We start from the raw sequence: 16,549 nt of genomic DNA on the forward strand, positions 1-16,549 counted from the left end.
CTCTCAATCCCCCAAAAGAATACAGTTACATGTTTGGCATGTATGGAAAGGGTTTAGTCAAAATCCAATAAGAGAAGATATAGAGAAAGCAAGATGAAAAATAGAGAGCTTTGCCCACTCTATTCCCAATTAAGAATTGCCAGGCAGAAAAACCAGCAGGTCTCTATGTTAATCATTAGAATTCAAACAGTATTTCTTCATTATCAATGTAAAAATTCAAAGTGACATGTTTCACTCTGTGTAAAGATGTTATTTCCACAAGGAGCACAGCAGAGATCCTCAGCAAATTTGCGTCCAGTCTACTCTTGGCCAACATTTTAGCACACTGAATATAATGAGTGCTAAGTGGTAAATAATCTGTTACATAAATATTTGATAGAGTTTTGCAATGCAACAAATAGCTCGTTCAAAAATAGCCTACAGAAATCAAAGGTACTCACTCTGAAATTCTTTGATGTTTACAGAGTTGTCATGTTTTCTTCCTAATTCCTTTGAAGATGAATTGTCAGTTCTTAATAAATGAAACTAAAACTTTTTGTTTCAATCACCTAGTACAATTGCCCTTTTGTTTGCAATTTTCAAAATTATTCCATGTGCCCTGACTGCAGCATACTATCTGTTGGATACCAACTAGTTGGTACATAGAGTGGTTGCTATATTTACTATAGTTAATTTAATAAATTCATTTTTTTTTGTATAAACCTGTTGCCACTCTTGGATAATATTGTTGGTTAACACAAATGTATAAAAAAAGCTTTCTATGAAAACACAGATTGCTTCACTGAAGGAAAAATGTTAGAAACATTGTATAAAATAGGTTCATTTTATAAAGAGGCTTAAAATTTGTTTTAGTTTTTCATGTTTCTATAAGACAAAACCTTTTTACTTTATACATGCTACTTAATTATTAGATCACAAACTTTCTCCCAATGGTTTGCAAATTAAAAAGATAATATTCTTAATATATTTTTCAAAACACTAATTTGTACTCAAACAGGGTAAGATTTAGTAGAAGTTCCATATAAAGAAAGTGTATATAAGAAATTTTAGAAAAATTATAATGGTTGTATATTGGTAAATAAATGAAAAATATATTCTCTTTGCTATTTTTATCACTTATATGACAATATTTGTTTGCTAAATTTAGTATTGATTGTTTCTTATCACTTAATAAGTATATTTTCTTTTATTTAGTTAAATGTTATGCAAGTTATTTCAACTTTTAGTAATTCTCTTTTTCTTTTTTTCTCTCCCCAGAAAGGATGGCATAATGAATCCAGTCTGTTAAATTTCCTCATCTCAATTTTAAACTTAGTTGCTTAAGACTGAAGCAATCATGGTGAACCTGAGGAAAGCAGTGCACTCATTCCTGTAAGGATGTTATTACCTATTATTTTTGAAAACTAACTTTTCAGAGTGGTTTGCTCAAAAATGTTAAACAGGTTTTTATATGATTATTCAGTTATATTTCCCTCAACATGCATAAATGACTTGCATACCAATAGACTAACATTGGTGTTTTCTATTCAAAAACAGTAAATGGGGAAAAACAATAATTTGAACTCCAATTAAACACAACCACTCATATGTTCAAACAAGTAAAATTAATCCTGATGCTGTGGTTGCTGTGGTTGCTTTCTCTATGGCTAACATGTAGAAATGAGAAAAGGTTCTTTCCTTCCTAGATAAACTAAACAGCCAAGAGAATAAAGCATTTTTATAAGTCTCTGGTTTTATGAAGAAAGTTGAGGTTTCAAAAGAATGGGTCAGAAGTCAGGGAGTAGCATTTGAAGAATGTAGCTGGACAGAGAAAAGTAATACCATTCTCAAAAACCTTGAGACAATGAACCAAAAGTTAAAATCAATAGAATAACATAAAAGAGATAAGGAAGAAATTGAATTCAAGTACTGAGCATACTAAATGTGATCTAATCCAGGTTATCTTCTTTTTAACTTAGTAAAAAGTTGGATTGTTTTTTTCTAAACCTACACTTTGAGGAATGGGGGCATGGCAAAAAAGATCCAGGGCTCTGTAAACTCTGATCAGTTCAACTGAGAGGCCTTGAATTGCCTTACTCCTACACCATCTCCTCTATGATTTCTCCAAAAGTGCTCACTAAGGAAAAAGTTTATAGAGCAAGGTAAAAACAAAGTACATCAATGTTGGATTCTCTACAATATGTGCATTATAGTCCATCGTGGATGCCACTGAACACTGCAGTGACGACAGTCTCAAAGATTTGTGATTCCAAGTAAACTAGAGCAGACAGGAGAAGGAAAGTAAAGGACAGTAATAAAGAAGAGGAAAGAAGAGCCAGGTGTGGGGAAATGAAAGGACCAATGTTCCCACTCCATGTGGCTGTGTCAACTTAGTATATAGCCATTGTTCCACATACCAAAATACAGGGATATATTGTGTGCTTAGTCGCTCAGTCGTGTCCGACTCTGTGATTCCATGGACTGTAGCCCATCAGGGTCCTCTGTCCATGGGGATTTTACGGGCAATAATACTGGAGTGGGTTGCCATGTCCTCTTCCAGGGGATCTTCCCAACCCAGGTATCCAACCAGGGTCTGCTGCATTGGAGGCAGATTCTTTACCAGCTGCGCTACCAGGGAAGCCCTAGGGATACCTTAAAAGGCACCAAATTATTCTGGTATGAAATTAAAGAATTTGTGTCTCAATGGTAAAGAATCTGCCTGCCAATGCAGGAGACGCCAGAGATGCAGGTTCAATCCCTGGGTGGGGAAGTTCCCTGGAAAAGGAAATGGCAACCCACTCCACTATATTTGCCTGGGAAATCTCAAGGAGAGAGAAGCATGGCAGGCTACGAACCAGGAGGTCAAAAAGAGTCAGACACTACCGAGCACCATGCAAGAGAAATAAGGGCCCATTCACCTCTGCTATTAATGCCCATCGTCACATGCCACGCAAAAACTCAGTAGATTTAAAATGTACTCAGACCTTTAAATCAAATTATCATTATCTACTAAGAATGTGAGCTTATATTTTCATTAAATATTTAGTAGCAATGAATAAATTATTTGAATTGTTTGGACAGACACTGTGATTTTTGTGTACATACTTTATGAGAATTCTGTGGGCTTATTAGCAATTAATGTGAGCTTTAGAAACAAGACCCAAATCACTCCTCTTTTGTAAAAGGACTGTATGTTTTTCATTAAGCATGTAAATGTTTGAAATTAGGTTTAATTAGAATACAGCTAATTCTTGATTGCAATACTATAGAAAATAGGATTTACTGCAGTAAAAATCATAAAAATTTGCTCATAAGTAATGCTCAAAGTGAATTTATTAAATTGAATTGAAACTAGGTAAAAACTTGTCAGGATTATTCCAAATAATATTAATTTATTTAATGATTCACAGAAGATATATTTAGATTCTATAAACTTCCTCAATAATTTAATATTTGTCTCATGGACTGTTTAATAAAAAATAAAAATATATTTGACCAATACAGGTAGGCCAAATGTTTTGAATATTTTTCTATCCCAAAGTTCTAAGATACTCAAATTTTAAAATTCATAATTGAATGTAGTTTTCATATACTTTTGTTATATACAATTTTATTTTGCATTATTTTACCATTGCTACAGAAATATGGAAGTACTTAGATGTTTTCACAATTTACTTAGAAAATTTGAAGTTGCACTGCATATCCTGTTAGGACCATATTCTATAGGCATAAGAATAAATATATTTGTGTTTCTGTAACTGCCAGTTGAGAATGTAGCATATTATTTTGAGCAGAAAGTCTTATGGGACTACCTGAAATGGTCATCAACTAATAGAAACTAGATTTTTTTTTTTTTTTAATTTCAGGAGAACATGTTTTTCATCAGTTAGGCCAGAAAAGACTTTGGATTTAAAATGACTATCTGAACCCAGTTCGGCATAAATATCTTCTTAAAATAAAACTAGGACTTAAATTTTTGACAAATTTTGAAGTACACTGAGTTAGGGTATAGCTACCACAAAATACTTTGTTTTTAACTTTGAAGGTAGAAAGAATGTTTGCTCCAACATTTACTGAGGGCCTATTAAGGCAAAGGTATTATTTTGAGACTTTACATTATCATTTAATTTTCACAAAAATAATGTCATAAAGATCATCCTTGTTTTAGAGATGAGGAAATAGATGTTCTGAAAGGTTAAGTGACTGGTCAAAAAAATCATTAAGATAATATAGCCAGGACATTGGTCACATGCCATATGCAGCAAATACTGTGACAGAATAATCAAAGCTGAAAGCAAATACCTTGCTTCTATTTATTTGGGTCTTTATTTCAATAATTTCTATATACCTTAATCACAGATTAATTATGCTATAGATTTTTTGAATCACATATTATTTTAGCTTATTTTTATGTCCCAGGAAAAAATACATCCATCATTTGAAAAAATTGAATGAATATCTCTCATTATTTAAAAAAATTACTATGTATATCTCTTCCCCAAACATGATGCTTAGGATATCAGGTAGCTTTGAATAATGAGGAAGTAGTTTTAAGCTAAATGTCTGAAGTACTAGTTTTCATCCTCTGTAGAATGAGAAAGTCAAAATATGTTCATCATTTCTTTATTATCTTAAACTATGGAAGGTATATTCATAAGATATTAAGGGAAATAATTTTTAAATATGGTAAAAAATTATTATAATATTTTATTTAAGGTTAAATAATACCAATAAGTTTTCCGGTTCAGTGTTCAGTTTTGATTGTTCAGAAAGTATAGTGTGTGTGTATATATTATAGATACAATTATGATCATCATAATCATCTAATGTTAACTACTTCAAATTTCTCTGGTGATTGTTAATAAGCAATAGTCAAACCACACATGTATTTTCCCTGTATAGAAATAATAGTTTTAGTTCAAAGAACAAGTGAATGAGATAATGAAATAAAAACATTTACATGGAGAACTCATAGAGTCTGGATTTTGTAACGTTATATGTTCCATCACTCCATGCAATTTTCTTGCAAAGAAAAATTTTTAGCACATGTTGTACCAATAGAGGAAATTTTCTTCTCTATAAATATCAGGGTTTAACAGCTAGTACATAGAGTGTACTTGTTGCTTAATATTCATTAAATAACTATTACTGAACACAGAATACACATAAGAGTCATTAGCAGATAATAATTCTTGCTTTAAAGCAGGAAATATTGGATATGCTTGTCTTTGTCTGTTTTGTTAAGGAAAATTAATGCTAGTTTTATTAGACACTTTTGGGACTTACATTGAGTATGTAAACTGAATAAATCTTATGTCACCATCAGGGGAAATTAATTTGGAATGTACAAAACAAAACCACATCTCTGTCTCTTGCGTTAGTCTGCCATTTGGCCTGAAATCCTTATTAGTAAAAGTCTACATAAGTACCATCATGAGAAGTGTACATTTAAAATGACTTTAAGAAATTTCATGTCCAGCATAGGAAAGCATCAAACCCATAGGAATTAATTATCACCACAAATCATCTTCTAGCCTAGAACAGACCCAGAAAACACAGGACAGAAATGGGGATGGGGAGAGTGTCAGATAGAAGGAAAATGTATAGGACAACTATTAAAGATACCACAAGCCAGCATAAAGTCACTCAGCAAGTCAAATAATACTGTGGTTTCAGATTGATTATATAGAATAAAAGTAAAACACAGGCTTTGTATCAGTGAGACCTGAGTACAGACCCTGCCCCTGCTACTTACTGGCTGTACTTCCTTGAGACAGTTACTTAACTTCTCTGAACCTCAGCCTCTCCATATACATAATAGTCAGTACTGACCTCATGAGGATGTTGTATAAGATCAAATGAGATTCCTTCAATATATATACATATATATATTTCAGTAAGCTAAGAGCCTGACTCATATTAAACACTCAATAAAAGGATAGGAATAAGAAATACTGAAATTTAATTAAGAGAGTAAAACCAGTGATGTGATAATGATTGTTAAAGGAAAAAGAGTTGTTTTATATAAGTAATTTATTAGGTACAAGTAATATAATATGTACCTGATTTTTTTTTTTCTTAATTTTCAGTGTGCACCTGATTGGCCTATTGGTTTGGCAATGTGATATATCTGTGAGCCCAGTAGCAGCCATAGTAACTGACATTTTCAATACCTCCGATGGTGGACGCTTCAAATTCCCAGACGGGGTACAAAACTGGCCAGCACTTTCAATTGTCATAATAATAATCTTGACAATAGGTGGCAACATCCTCGTTATCATGGCAGTAAGCTTGGAAAAGAAACTGCACAATGCCACCAATTACTTCTTAATGTCCCTAGCCATTGCTGATATGCTAGTGGGACTACTTGTCATGCCACTGTCTCTGCTTGCAATCCTTTATGGTAAGTACCATTTTATTAGTTTTTCCATCTCAGGTCATGTCATAAATTTCTGTCAGGTATTATAGTAAACAGAAAGTTAACTATCCTATTCATATCATTTGGAAAATTAAGGAAATTGTGTGACAGAAAAATTGGACACATCATATTTAAATAAATCAGTAGCAAATCAGTATTCAAAAAGCAAAACAAGTGTTTTATATTAAAATCATATATAGATACTCTGTTGCTCAGTGTCATTTCTAAACAATGACATTTGCCTTCCTATGTACAGAATCTGACAGTGAAACACACACCGACCCCTATGTTCTGGGCATAACACATACCTAGTATCATCTTGTATAAAAGGAAGATGAAAGAAGCTTATCATCTTAAAACAAATTTTAAGTAATCTTAAAAGTTGGCAAACTAAGTGCTTACCTCATAATAAGCACTCAATAACAGCTATTCTTCTCCTTCCTAGAGACTGTAATTCATATTTTTTACAAGGAGACAGGAATAAAAAATTAACAACTAATTATATAAGTGCAAGGTCACATTATCACAATAAAAATTCAAGCATTTGAAAGTTTTGATGTAGGATTTTAGAGAGATTTCATTTTTCTTTTGATTTTCTGCTATATCTTTGTCCTATTCATTTTAACACTAACTTTTGTTTGTATGTAATATTTATAAAGAACAATCAAAACCACTTATACTAAACTGCTAAGTATCTTTGCTAGGAAGTTGGAGAACCCAGTTTGAATATCATTGCAGATATACTCATCTCACAAGGGAATGAAATAGACTCCTGTTCCCTGCAGAGTATAATGGAATTAGACTGGAAGGTCTAATACTGGAAATGGATCTAGTTCTCAAATTCTAAAAGAAGATTACTGCATCTAAAAAGTAATCTTTCATGGAACTTAAAAATTAATTATCCTGTTCTAAATACACAGTGGTAATAGGTTATCTCAATAGGCATTTTATAAACAATATTCTCAGGAAAATGTACTTTTTTATAGTTACTGAGTTTTCATGATGCATTAATTTCAAAATATAAGCATTTTACCTTCTCTATGAGCATTTTACCACACTGTAGCTCCAAATTATGTAAGAAAAGGTCACTGGAATGAATGTACTTTAGAAGACATGCTTTGTTTTCTGGTGCCTGTTTTATTTTGTCAGTATCTCCCTTAAAAATATATGGGTGATCAAAATATAGCATCAGCTGAAATCCAAATCTAACACATCCATCGCCACCCCTCCCCCAAGCAATAAAGAACAACAAAAACAAACTACACAATATCAACCCCAAATTTGGAAAACATCCAAATTCCAAATTATCTGTAAGCAGAAAATAAATAGGATCTCACAATAGCTCTCTCTTAGGTTCCTACCATGTGCTGTTGTGAAGAGGAAGGCCAGTCCAATAAATACTAAATGAGAGAGAAAGAGAGGAGAAAAGCTAGTAGGAGGCCTAAGATTGATCTCAACTCATTACAAGAAAGAAAGTTTACTGCAAGTATGAACATTCTGAAAAACTTCTCTGGAAGCTAGCTCATCCTTCAGGGAAGTGACTTGGAAGTATGCACAGAACTCAATAAAGCAATGTTGAGGAAAGAACTCTTTGGAGGTTGGAAAGGGTTAAAAGGGAGAGGTGACTTTTGAAAACAATGCACAGTGAAGGGAAAAAGAAACTAGAGGGGAAATTTTATCATCTTAAAAGACCAGAAAAAACAGTCAACCTGTAAGGTTCCTTCAACCTTCCCCCCACTGCCGTCCACTGTACCCCAAAAGTGCTCCAATAAAGAAATCAGAGTTTGTTAACATAAAGAAAAGTGGGTGCTCTTGAGCTTGGAACTTGGAAACTGCCCACAGACTGCTACCCATGTTCAAACAAATTCAAATATGCAAATAATCTTCATCTATACCAAGCTACAATAAAAATAAAGCAGAACACAAGAATTTTTAAAAAAAGCCATTTGATGAAAATTACCCCAAATAAAGAACTATCAAAAAAAAGAAAGCTATAACAAAATAGTTCAAGAGAAACTAAATTTTCTCAAATATTGAAAGATATATATATATATATATATATATATATATATATATATATATATAACCTTGAAGTACAAATCTAAAAACTGAGGAAAAAAAATGGATTTAAAACATCGGTCAACAGAAACCAAAAGTTGCTTGAACCCAGGACAATAAATTAGAGGAAAAGGATAAAATAATATTGGAAATAAACATTATATTAATAGCACCTAAAGAGTAGATTAACAGGAAAATGTAATAAGGAACACTAAAGAAAAATAGGGAAACAACAAAAAGAATGAAAATGAGATGAAGAAAGAAGTCAGAAAGAAAATGTTTAAGATGGAAGACCAGAAAAAAAAAGAAAAAATCAAATGCATGTATAATGAGAATCCCTGAAGATGAAGAAAAAAAAAAAGGAACAGAATTACAGAGTTAATATTTAAGACTATAACCTAGGAAAGTTCTCTAGAAATAAGAGAATCTAAATATACATTTTGATAGCACCAAGCCAGTACCAATAATTTGACCTGGAGCAATCAACTCTGAGATGTATCTGAGACATTGGGTTTTAAATACAAAGAAACATCTTCAGGCAAAAATAAGAAATAATTTACCAAAGCAAGAGAATTAGTCTGGCCTCATAATCCAAAAAAAAAAAAAAAAAAGGCAAAGCAACAGTGAGACAATATTTTATTGAAAGTCAACCACTTATGTGATATTCTTTCAAAAGCAAATTTATAAAGATAGAAAACAGATCGTCAGTTCACAGGGTCTGAAGGTGGGATTCTGGTTCTAAAGCAGCGTTTACTTTGGTTCTATGGAACTGTTCTACATCTTGGTTGTGGTGGTTTTATTATATATATATATATATTTATAAAAATTTGAAAAACTATATATTCTAGTATGCAGTTTTAAAAGGATAAATTTTACTGGATATAATTATACCTTAAATTTAAACATAGAAAAATACCTAAATAAAGTTGGAAACAAAGATTTTGCATCCAGACAAATTGGCAATCAAGTCTATAAAAAGCTTATTTATTTTTTTTAACTCAGGGAATTCTGAAACTTTAACTCCCTCTTAAGAAACTGAATATTGAATGAGATTCATCTAACAAAGAGATGATTGAGAAATTTTCCTCAAAATGATGGATCACAATCATTTAATATATTTAATTTTAGAGCAAGGACAAATATAAAGGTGGTATAAAGGCATAAGAATACTGTCATATGTTATATGATATATATTATTTGTTATATACACTAACAAATTAGAAGCAATGCAACTAAAAATTGAGAAGAAAAGAGAAAGAGAAAGGGGAAGAAGAAAGAATAACTTCATTCATTTTTCTCTAAAGTAAAGATAGATATTAAATTATACCCCCTAAAAAAATGGCAAACCAGAAAGTACCAGATTTTATAAGAAAACAGGGGGCTAAGAGTATTAAGCAGGATATAAATAAAACATGACATAAAGTTAACAACTAGAACAAAGAGACAAACCTATCTAAAACTAAAAGAAATGCAATTAACAGAAAAGTAAAGAAAAAAAAAAAAAGCAGAGGAAGAAACCAAGGAAAATAAGGCAATGTTTTTAACATTATACGATTGTTTAACAAGACAGAGTTGAAAACAAACCTAACAGTAAGAGCAATACATGTGTAAGACCTAACTTACCATTAAAAAGAAAAGATTTCATGTTGGCATACAAAGAAAAACCTAATTATACTAACTTTATAAGAGAACTCAAAACCCAGTGAATCATAATGGTTTAAATAAGGGATGAGTGAGCATAGGTATGCTAAGCAAATAGAAATACTAAGAGCACAGAAATTGCGATGTTGATATCTGACAAAGTGAATTTCAACTGGATAAAAAAACAGTAATAGTTTAAATTCATGATCCTTTTTTTTCCCCAAAAAAGGATGCTTATTTATGATTTAAAAAAGCTGTAATTAACAACTAATATTTAGTGGTTAGGAATATCTATGACCCTAAAAATACAGCAATGCTATTTTTTAAAGGAAAAACTAAAGAAAATGGAAGAATGCATTTGTGGATTGTTGTTGTTTAGTTGCTAAGTCATGTCCAACTCTTTTGCAACCCCATGGACTGTAGCCCACCAGGCTCCTCTGTCCATGGAATTTCCCAGGCAAGAATACTGGAATAGGTTGGCATTTGCTTCTCCAGGAATCCAACCCCCATCTCTTGCATTGCAGGCAATTCTTTACCACTAAGCCACCAGGGAAGTCTACATTTATGGATACATTCTACTAATAGGGGACTTTAGTATATCATACTCAGAACAAAAAGAAATGGACATGTAGATCTTACAGATGTATGTTAAACTTTATATCCTTATCATAGAAAGCACACCTTCTTCACAAGTGCACATGGAATGCTCACAAAAATTATCGATTAGGCGACAAAGAAAATATTAGAAAAGTAGAACTATTACAAAAAATTACTTTCTGATTTAAAACACAGTTAACACTAGAACTATTAACAACCAAGTTTTAAAGACCATCTGATCTTGAGTTACAACAAATTCTAAACAACTGTTGGTTAAAAAGACAAATGCAAATTGAAATTACAAATTTCTTTAGAAATTTTACAGCATAAACTGCATATTAAAATCTATAGAATATACTTAAAGCAGTGATCAAAGGAAAATTCATATCTAATCACATTTATAAGTAAAACTGAAAGTATACAAATGAATTAAATTTCTAGAAAGCAACCTTGAAAGAAAAACTGCAAAGTAACACAAAAGAAAGCACAAAGAAAATAACTAAAGATAAAATTAGAAATTAGAGGATAGAAAAACAATATACCTAATTCGTAAGTCAAAATCCCGTTTTTTAAAAAAGCAACTTTTAAAATAAAAATACTAGGTAACTTAAACAAGGAAAAAGGAGGAAATATAAATATTCAAAATAAGAAATAACAAGGAAAATAACCATTGAAGCAAAATAAATTTTTAAATCATTAGATTACTCTGTAGGTTTATTTGCATGTGAGCTCATTAAGAAAAAAAAAACAGGTAATTTCCTGGAGTAAATCAGGTTAGCAAAATTGACCTCATTAGATATAAAAAGCAACAGAACAATTTCAGTAGAAGAATTAAAGTTATCAAGGACCTAAAGCGGACTTTCCAGGTGGCACTAGAGATGAAGAACCCGCTTGCCAATGCAGGAGACACCAGAGATGTGGGTTCAGTCCCTGGGTCGGGAAGATCCCCTGGAGGAGGAGAAGGCAACCCACTCCAGTATTCTTGCCTGGAGAATCCCATGGACAGAGGAGCCTGGCAGGCTACAGTCCATGGGATCACAAAGAGTCGGACATGACTGAAACAACTTAAGCATGCATGCATCACACACAAAAATCATCAGATCCAGATAGTTTCACAAGGGATTTCTATAAAACCTTCAAAGATTGGGTAGTTGTTGTAATGTTCCATAAATTGTTTAAGACAGTTGAAAAAAAAAACTTATAATTCTTATATGAAGCATGCATAGGTTTAACATATAAACCAAATAAAGACAGTACAAAGACAGAATATTACAGACTAACAGTTAAGACAAATTCTTTATAAACAATTGGCAAACAGAATCCAATGCCACATTAAAAACATTATACTTTGAACAACTGTAATTAATTCCAGTAACACTATGTTGGCCCAATATTAGGGAATCCCTCAATAAACTATATTAATATATAATATATTATTAGTGTCAACATTATCACTAATTAATATTTGTTAATAGTTAAAGCCAAAATATTATCAGTATTGATACAACTATAATATTCACAGCATTGTATTTATAACATTAAAATATAATTTTTAAGTTATGTGCTTTAACTCTAAAGATGTTAAGTGAAAAAGTCTTTATCCTAAACATTCTAGAAAAGCTATAGTTAATGGAAGTAAATATGTGATAAATAGAATCTTCCTGATTTCTTTGAACTGGTTAACAAGTAGTAGAAGATCATCTTCTCAAATATATAACACATCTCCAAAATTTGTATACCTGGCTTTTTACCTAACCAATGATTTTTAAACTTTGTAAATTAAATATTTTTTATTCAATTTTGTATGGCTTCCAACTTTGCTGTGTTTCTCCCTCTTCTGATTTTCTTACACCTAGCTGCTGACTCACTGATTATAAACTTGCCTGGTCCCTAAAAGCATTGAAGTTTGTGACAGGCCTCAGAGCTTGTGGGCACAAAAGAAACAACCTTGGTATCAATACCCTAAATTCACTAGCTTGTTTTCCCCATGTGCTAACAAAGTTACTTGAATCTCCTAGAAAGATATACACCTTCCCTCCAAATACCTCTAGAAGTCCCTAGGAGTTATCTCACATGTGATCATGAATAAAGTCAATGTTCATCATTTACTGCTGCAATTGTTCTGCGCTTTCATCAAGCATGTTTGTATTTACCCTCACCTGCCACTACTCACTGTATCTGCTCATCATACATCCCTCACTGGACATCATCACCTGCCACTGAGTATCCATCATCATATGCTGGGCATCTGCTGAGTACCGCCATGTCTGTTGGGAATCCACAATCTCCCACCAGGCATTGTGGTCTCTGCTGATGCTCTGCCATTTCATCACCAGTGCCTTCCATGAGAATGCTGCTTCACCTGTCTTGAGTGCTATCACCTGGTACAGCCAAACCTACAGACCCTCAAGATACCTCAAGACGGTGCTGCCTTCGCTTCTGTCTCTGTTTTATTTAGTATTCCTCGGGAAAATTAGGAATATGGAGCATGCTTTGTTATCTAAACATTGAAAAAGCAATGCTTGTCCTTGCCCTCTTCACAAAATCCCTCTGTAAAACAACTCTGCTTATTATTTTTTTCTTTTCTACTTAATGTAGTCTCCTCAGGATTTACACATTCTATAGGGCTGGTCTAAAGTATACGTGCTGAGACCTTAATTTCTGTCCTCAGGTATTTACATAAAATACCTCCTGAAAGGCTAAACAGTGACATTATCAGTCTTGTAGTCTAGCACTTATCCCTATACCTGGTATTTTTAAATGAATAAATGAAGGCTTCCTTCCCTCCTGCAAATCAGTTCATAAGGTTGGATACTTTGGATTTCCCAGCCCCACACATTTACACCTGTGAATCTTTACTTACAAAAGTCTACTCCCAATATTCCCTTTCCCAATGTACTTAGTCATTTCACTATGGCTCTTTATCCTGGGGATGGGGAGAATTTTCTTTACCAAGTACATTTCAATTACAAGTTTAAAAGGAAAGAGTGGCACTCAGTATATTTATAGAAACTTACAGTGACACATATTAAAGAACACGATCCAGAGGTCCTGGTTGTTATTATTTATACCTTGCTATAATTCTTTGTACTTCCTCTCTCTTTTTTCCTCCTTAGAGCAACTTCTCCAGATTAATTACATCTTTAATTCTCCAACAAATTCATGATGTAATCTTGCTTAACATTCCAGTTCTACTTCCAAAGGTCATTTCACTACAGGCAAATAGGAAGCACTGAGTGCTCACTCAGTGTTGAGCCCTATTCTAAGTGCTATACATTTACTATGCACATTTAACAGGTAGGAAAATCAAAGCACCAAGAGTTTAAGTACTCCCAGTGTTCTGTTGTCAACTCGAGAAAAAGCCCCCTACATTTTCAACATTAAGAGGAAACTCTTGTCTATCTTCTCAAGTTAGGTTTGGGTTTCCTGGTGGAGAGTCCATTTCTGACATTCTAAATTTTCACTTCACTTTATCTTTTACTTCTATTTGGCTAATCTCAAACATAATTCCTGGTATAGGTATTTTTTGACTTTGGAAAATCTCATTTTTCATGGAAACGTTCAGAGGTTTTTTTTTTTTTTATCATCTTATAATGTGTCAATTCCTAAAAAGTTAAATTTTCAGCCCTTATTTCCAAGACTCTTTACCCTAAGCCAGTGTATGTAATCCAAGAGCCTTTTAACTTGGTTCAATAATGATAGAGATAATGACAACAATACTTATATAGCTAACTTTAAATGAGCACTGTATAGGAAGGAAGTCTTGTCTGGGGCCCTGCAAATTAAATTGGCAAAGGATAGTTTAACAGGAGACAGTTAACAGGAGAAAGACAGTTTAACAGGAGAAAAAGGTTTATTACTTATGCATACTGAGTCCTTAATAGAAAATAAGTGAAAACCCAAAGAAGCAGTTAAACCTGGGGCTGTAAATATTTTAACAAAGAGCAATAAATTATGGAGAAGTGACAAGACAAAGGAAAACAGTTTAGGCTTCTAAGTGTGGTAAATGTGGGAAGGTAACTATATGTGGGAACCTAATGGAAGATAAGGGTTATGTTGAAAAGGTTTGTTATGAAGCCTCAATCTTGTGTAATCTGGGGGATACCTGTGTGTCTCCAGAGGCTGAGTCATCCTCCTCTTCCTGGTATAGATTGGGAGGCAAACACCTTCACAAAGGGAAATTTATACCCTGCCTTTAAGCAGAAAGGGGAAGGTGAAGAGCTTTTCCTGTATTGGCTATTTCTCATTTGCCTCAGCTCAAAATAATCCTCATGCCAAAAATGTATATTTAGGGGTGGTGTGCTCTGATCTCCTTCAGCACTAATTCTGTGTCTATTACCTTGTTTAATTCCCACACCAACATGTAGGTAGAATTTTACATTTTCCCCATTTTACAGATAAGGAAAATGAAAACACACAATTTACCTGATTTTAGGACCATGAGAGGCTGCTCATCATATTCATTCTTACTTAGATCAATGACATTAATGGCCCCATTCTGGGACTTCCCATGTGGCTCAGTGGTAAAGAATCTGCCTGCCAATGCAGGATACCCATAAGACATGGGTTCCATCCCTGGAGTTGGAAATGGCAGCCTACTCCAGTGTTCTTGCCTGGAAAATCCCATGGACAGAGGAGCCTGGTGGGCTACAGTCTATGGGGTCACAAAGAGTCAAACACAACTAAGCACACAAGCACCTCCCCCTGCTACTCAGACTGATATTTTTACCACTCATCCCTGGAAATGTGAAACTTAGTATATCTTCCTGAAAAAACAAATGCTGATTCTTGTTTCCTCTCTTGATAAAGCTTTAGAGATACAGAGTTCCACAACTAAGAAAACAATCCTTTTTATATTCAGCAGTAATTTCTCCAAGACCTACAATGATGATAATAGTTCACAGTTCTTTTTACACATACCAGTACTATACAATATCTTGGGTGATAGATACTCTTTTAGATCCATAGTTTTGCTCAAAATAATTTCTTTTCAGTACATATTAGATTCTATTACCATCTCCTTCAGACACAGTTTAAAGATCCAGGTTTCAATGCCTTTGTTGCCATGAGACTAGAACATAGAATTAAGAGGGTGTGGGGGAGGGGCATAATATATTTTCAAATAGTTGAAGGATTTTCATGGCTCCAAAAGGCGAAACCAAAATAAATGATAAAAGATACAGAAAGAAGCAGATTAGGGTTCATTAAAATGTTCTTTAACGAAAAGCTCTTTCAAAGAGAGGAACCACCACATTACTGGAGGTTATATAAGGAATTTCTGTTTTGAGTAGGAAGTTGCACTAGGTATTTTCTGTGTTTTCTTTTATGTTTTCAGATTGTATAATTAAATTTCTACGGATGTCACTTTGAATAATTTATTTGGAGTCTGAAATTGTCATTACGGAAGTAGAAAGACAGTGCCTTTGTGAATGATTATTGTTGTTTGTTGTTTAGTTGCTTCATCATGTCCAACTCTGTGCGACCCTATGGACTGTAGCCTGCCAGGCTCCTTTGTCCATGGGACTCTCCAGGTAAGAGTACTGGAGTGGTTGCCATGCCCTCCTCCAGGGGATCTTCCCAACCCAGGGATTGAACCCAGGTCTCCCTCAATGCAGGCAGATTCTTTACTGCTGAGCCATCAGGGAAGCCCTGATGTGAATGATAGGGAGATGAAAAGAATCAATATTTCATACAACAGGGTTACATTTCACATGTGCTTTCAAGACACCTTGGGTGAAAAACCTACTCATTAATTATATAATATTTTAACAACTCAGAAGACATTTTATCTCTTGTTGCCATCTAAGGAAACAGGAAAGAAAATTTGCTTAGAATGAATGGACTGAATATCCAAAA

At 33.4% G+C, this 16,549-nt stretch overlaps 1 protein-coding gene across 1 annotated transcript in view; it reads left to right on the forward strand.

Moving 5' to 3' along the window:
* Positions 1 to 1,336: 1,336 nt before the first annotated feature.
* The window catches only part of HTR2C (5-hydroxytryptamine receptor 2C), a 148,402-nt gene continuing 133,189 nt past the window's right edge, over positions 1,337 to 16,549 (forward strand). Inside the window, exons 1-2 of the mRNA XM_052663535.1 lie at positions 1,337 to 1,371; positions 6,069 to 6,382. Of these exons, the coding sequence (XP_052519495.1) occupies positions 1,337 to 1,371; positions 6,069 to 6,382 (349 nt within the window). The remainder of the gene's footprint in view (positions 1,372 to 6,068; positions 6,383 to 16,549) is intronic.

This window comes from Budorcas taxicolor, chromosome X, assembly GCF_023091745.1.
Source record: "Budorcas taxicolor isolate Tak-1 chromosome X, Takin1.1, whole genome shotgun sequence".
NCBI classification, from domain to species: Eukaryota; Metazoa; Chordata; class Mammalia; order Artiodactyla; family Bovidae; genus Budorcas; species Budorcas taxicolor.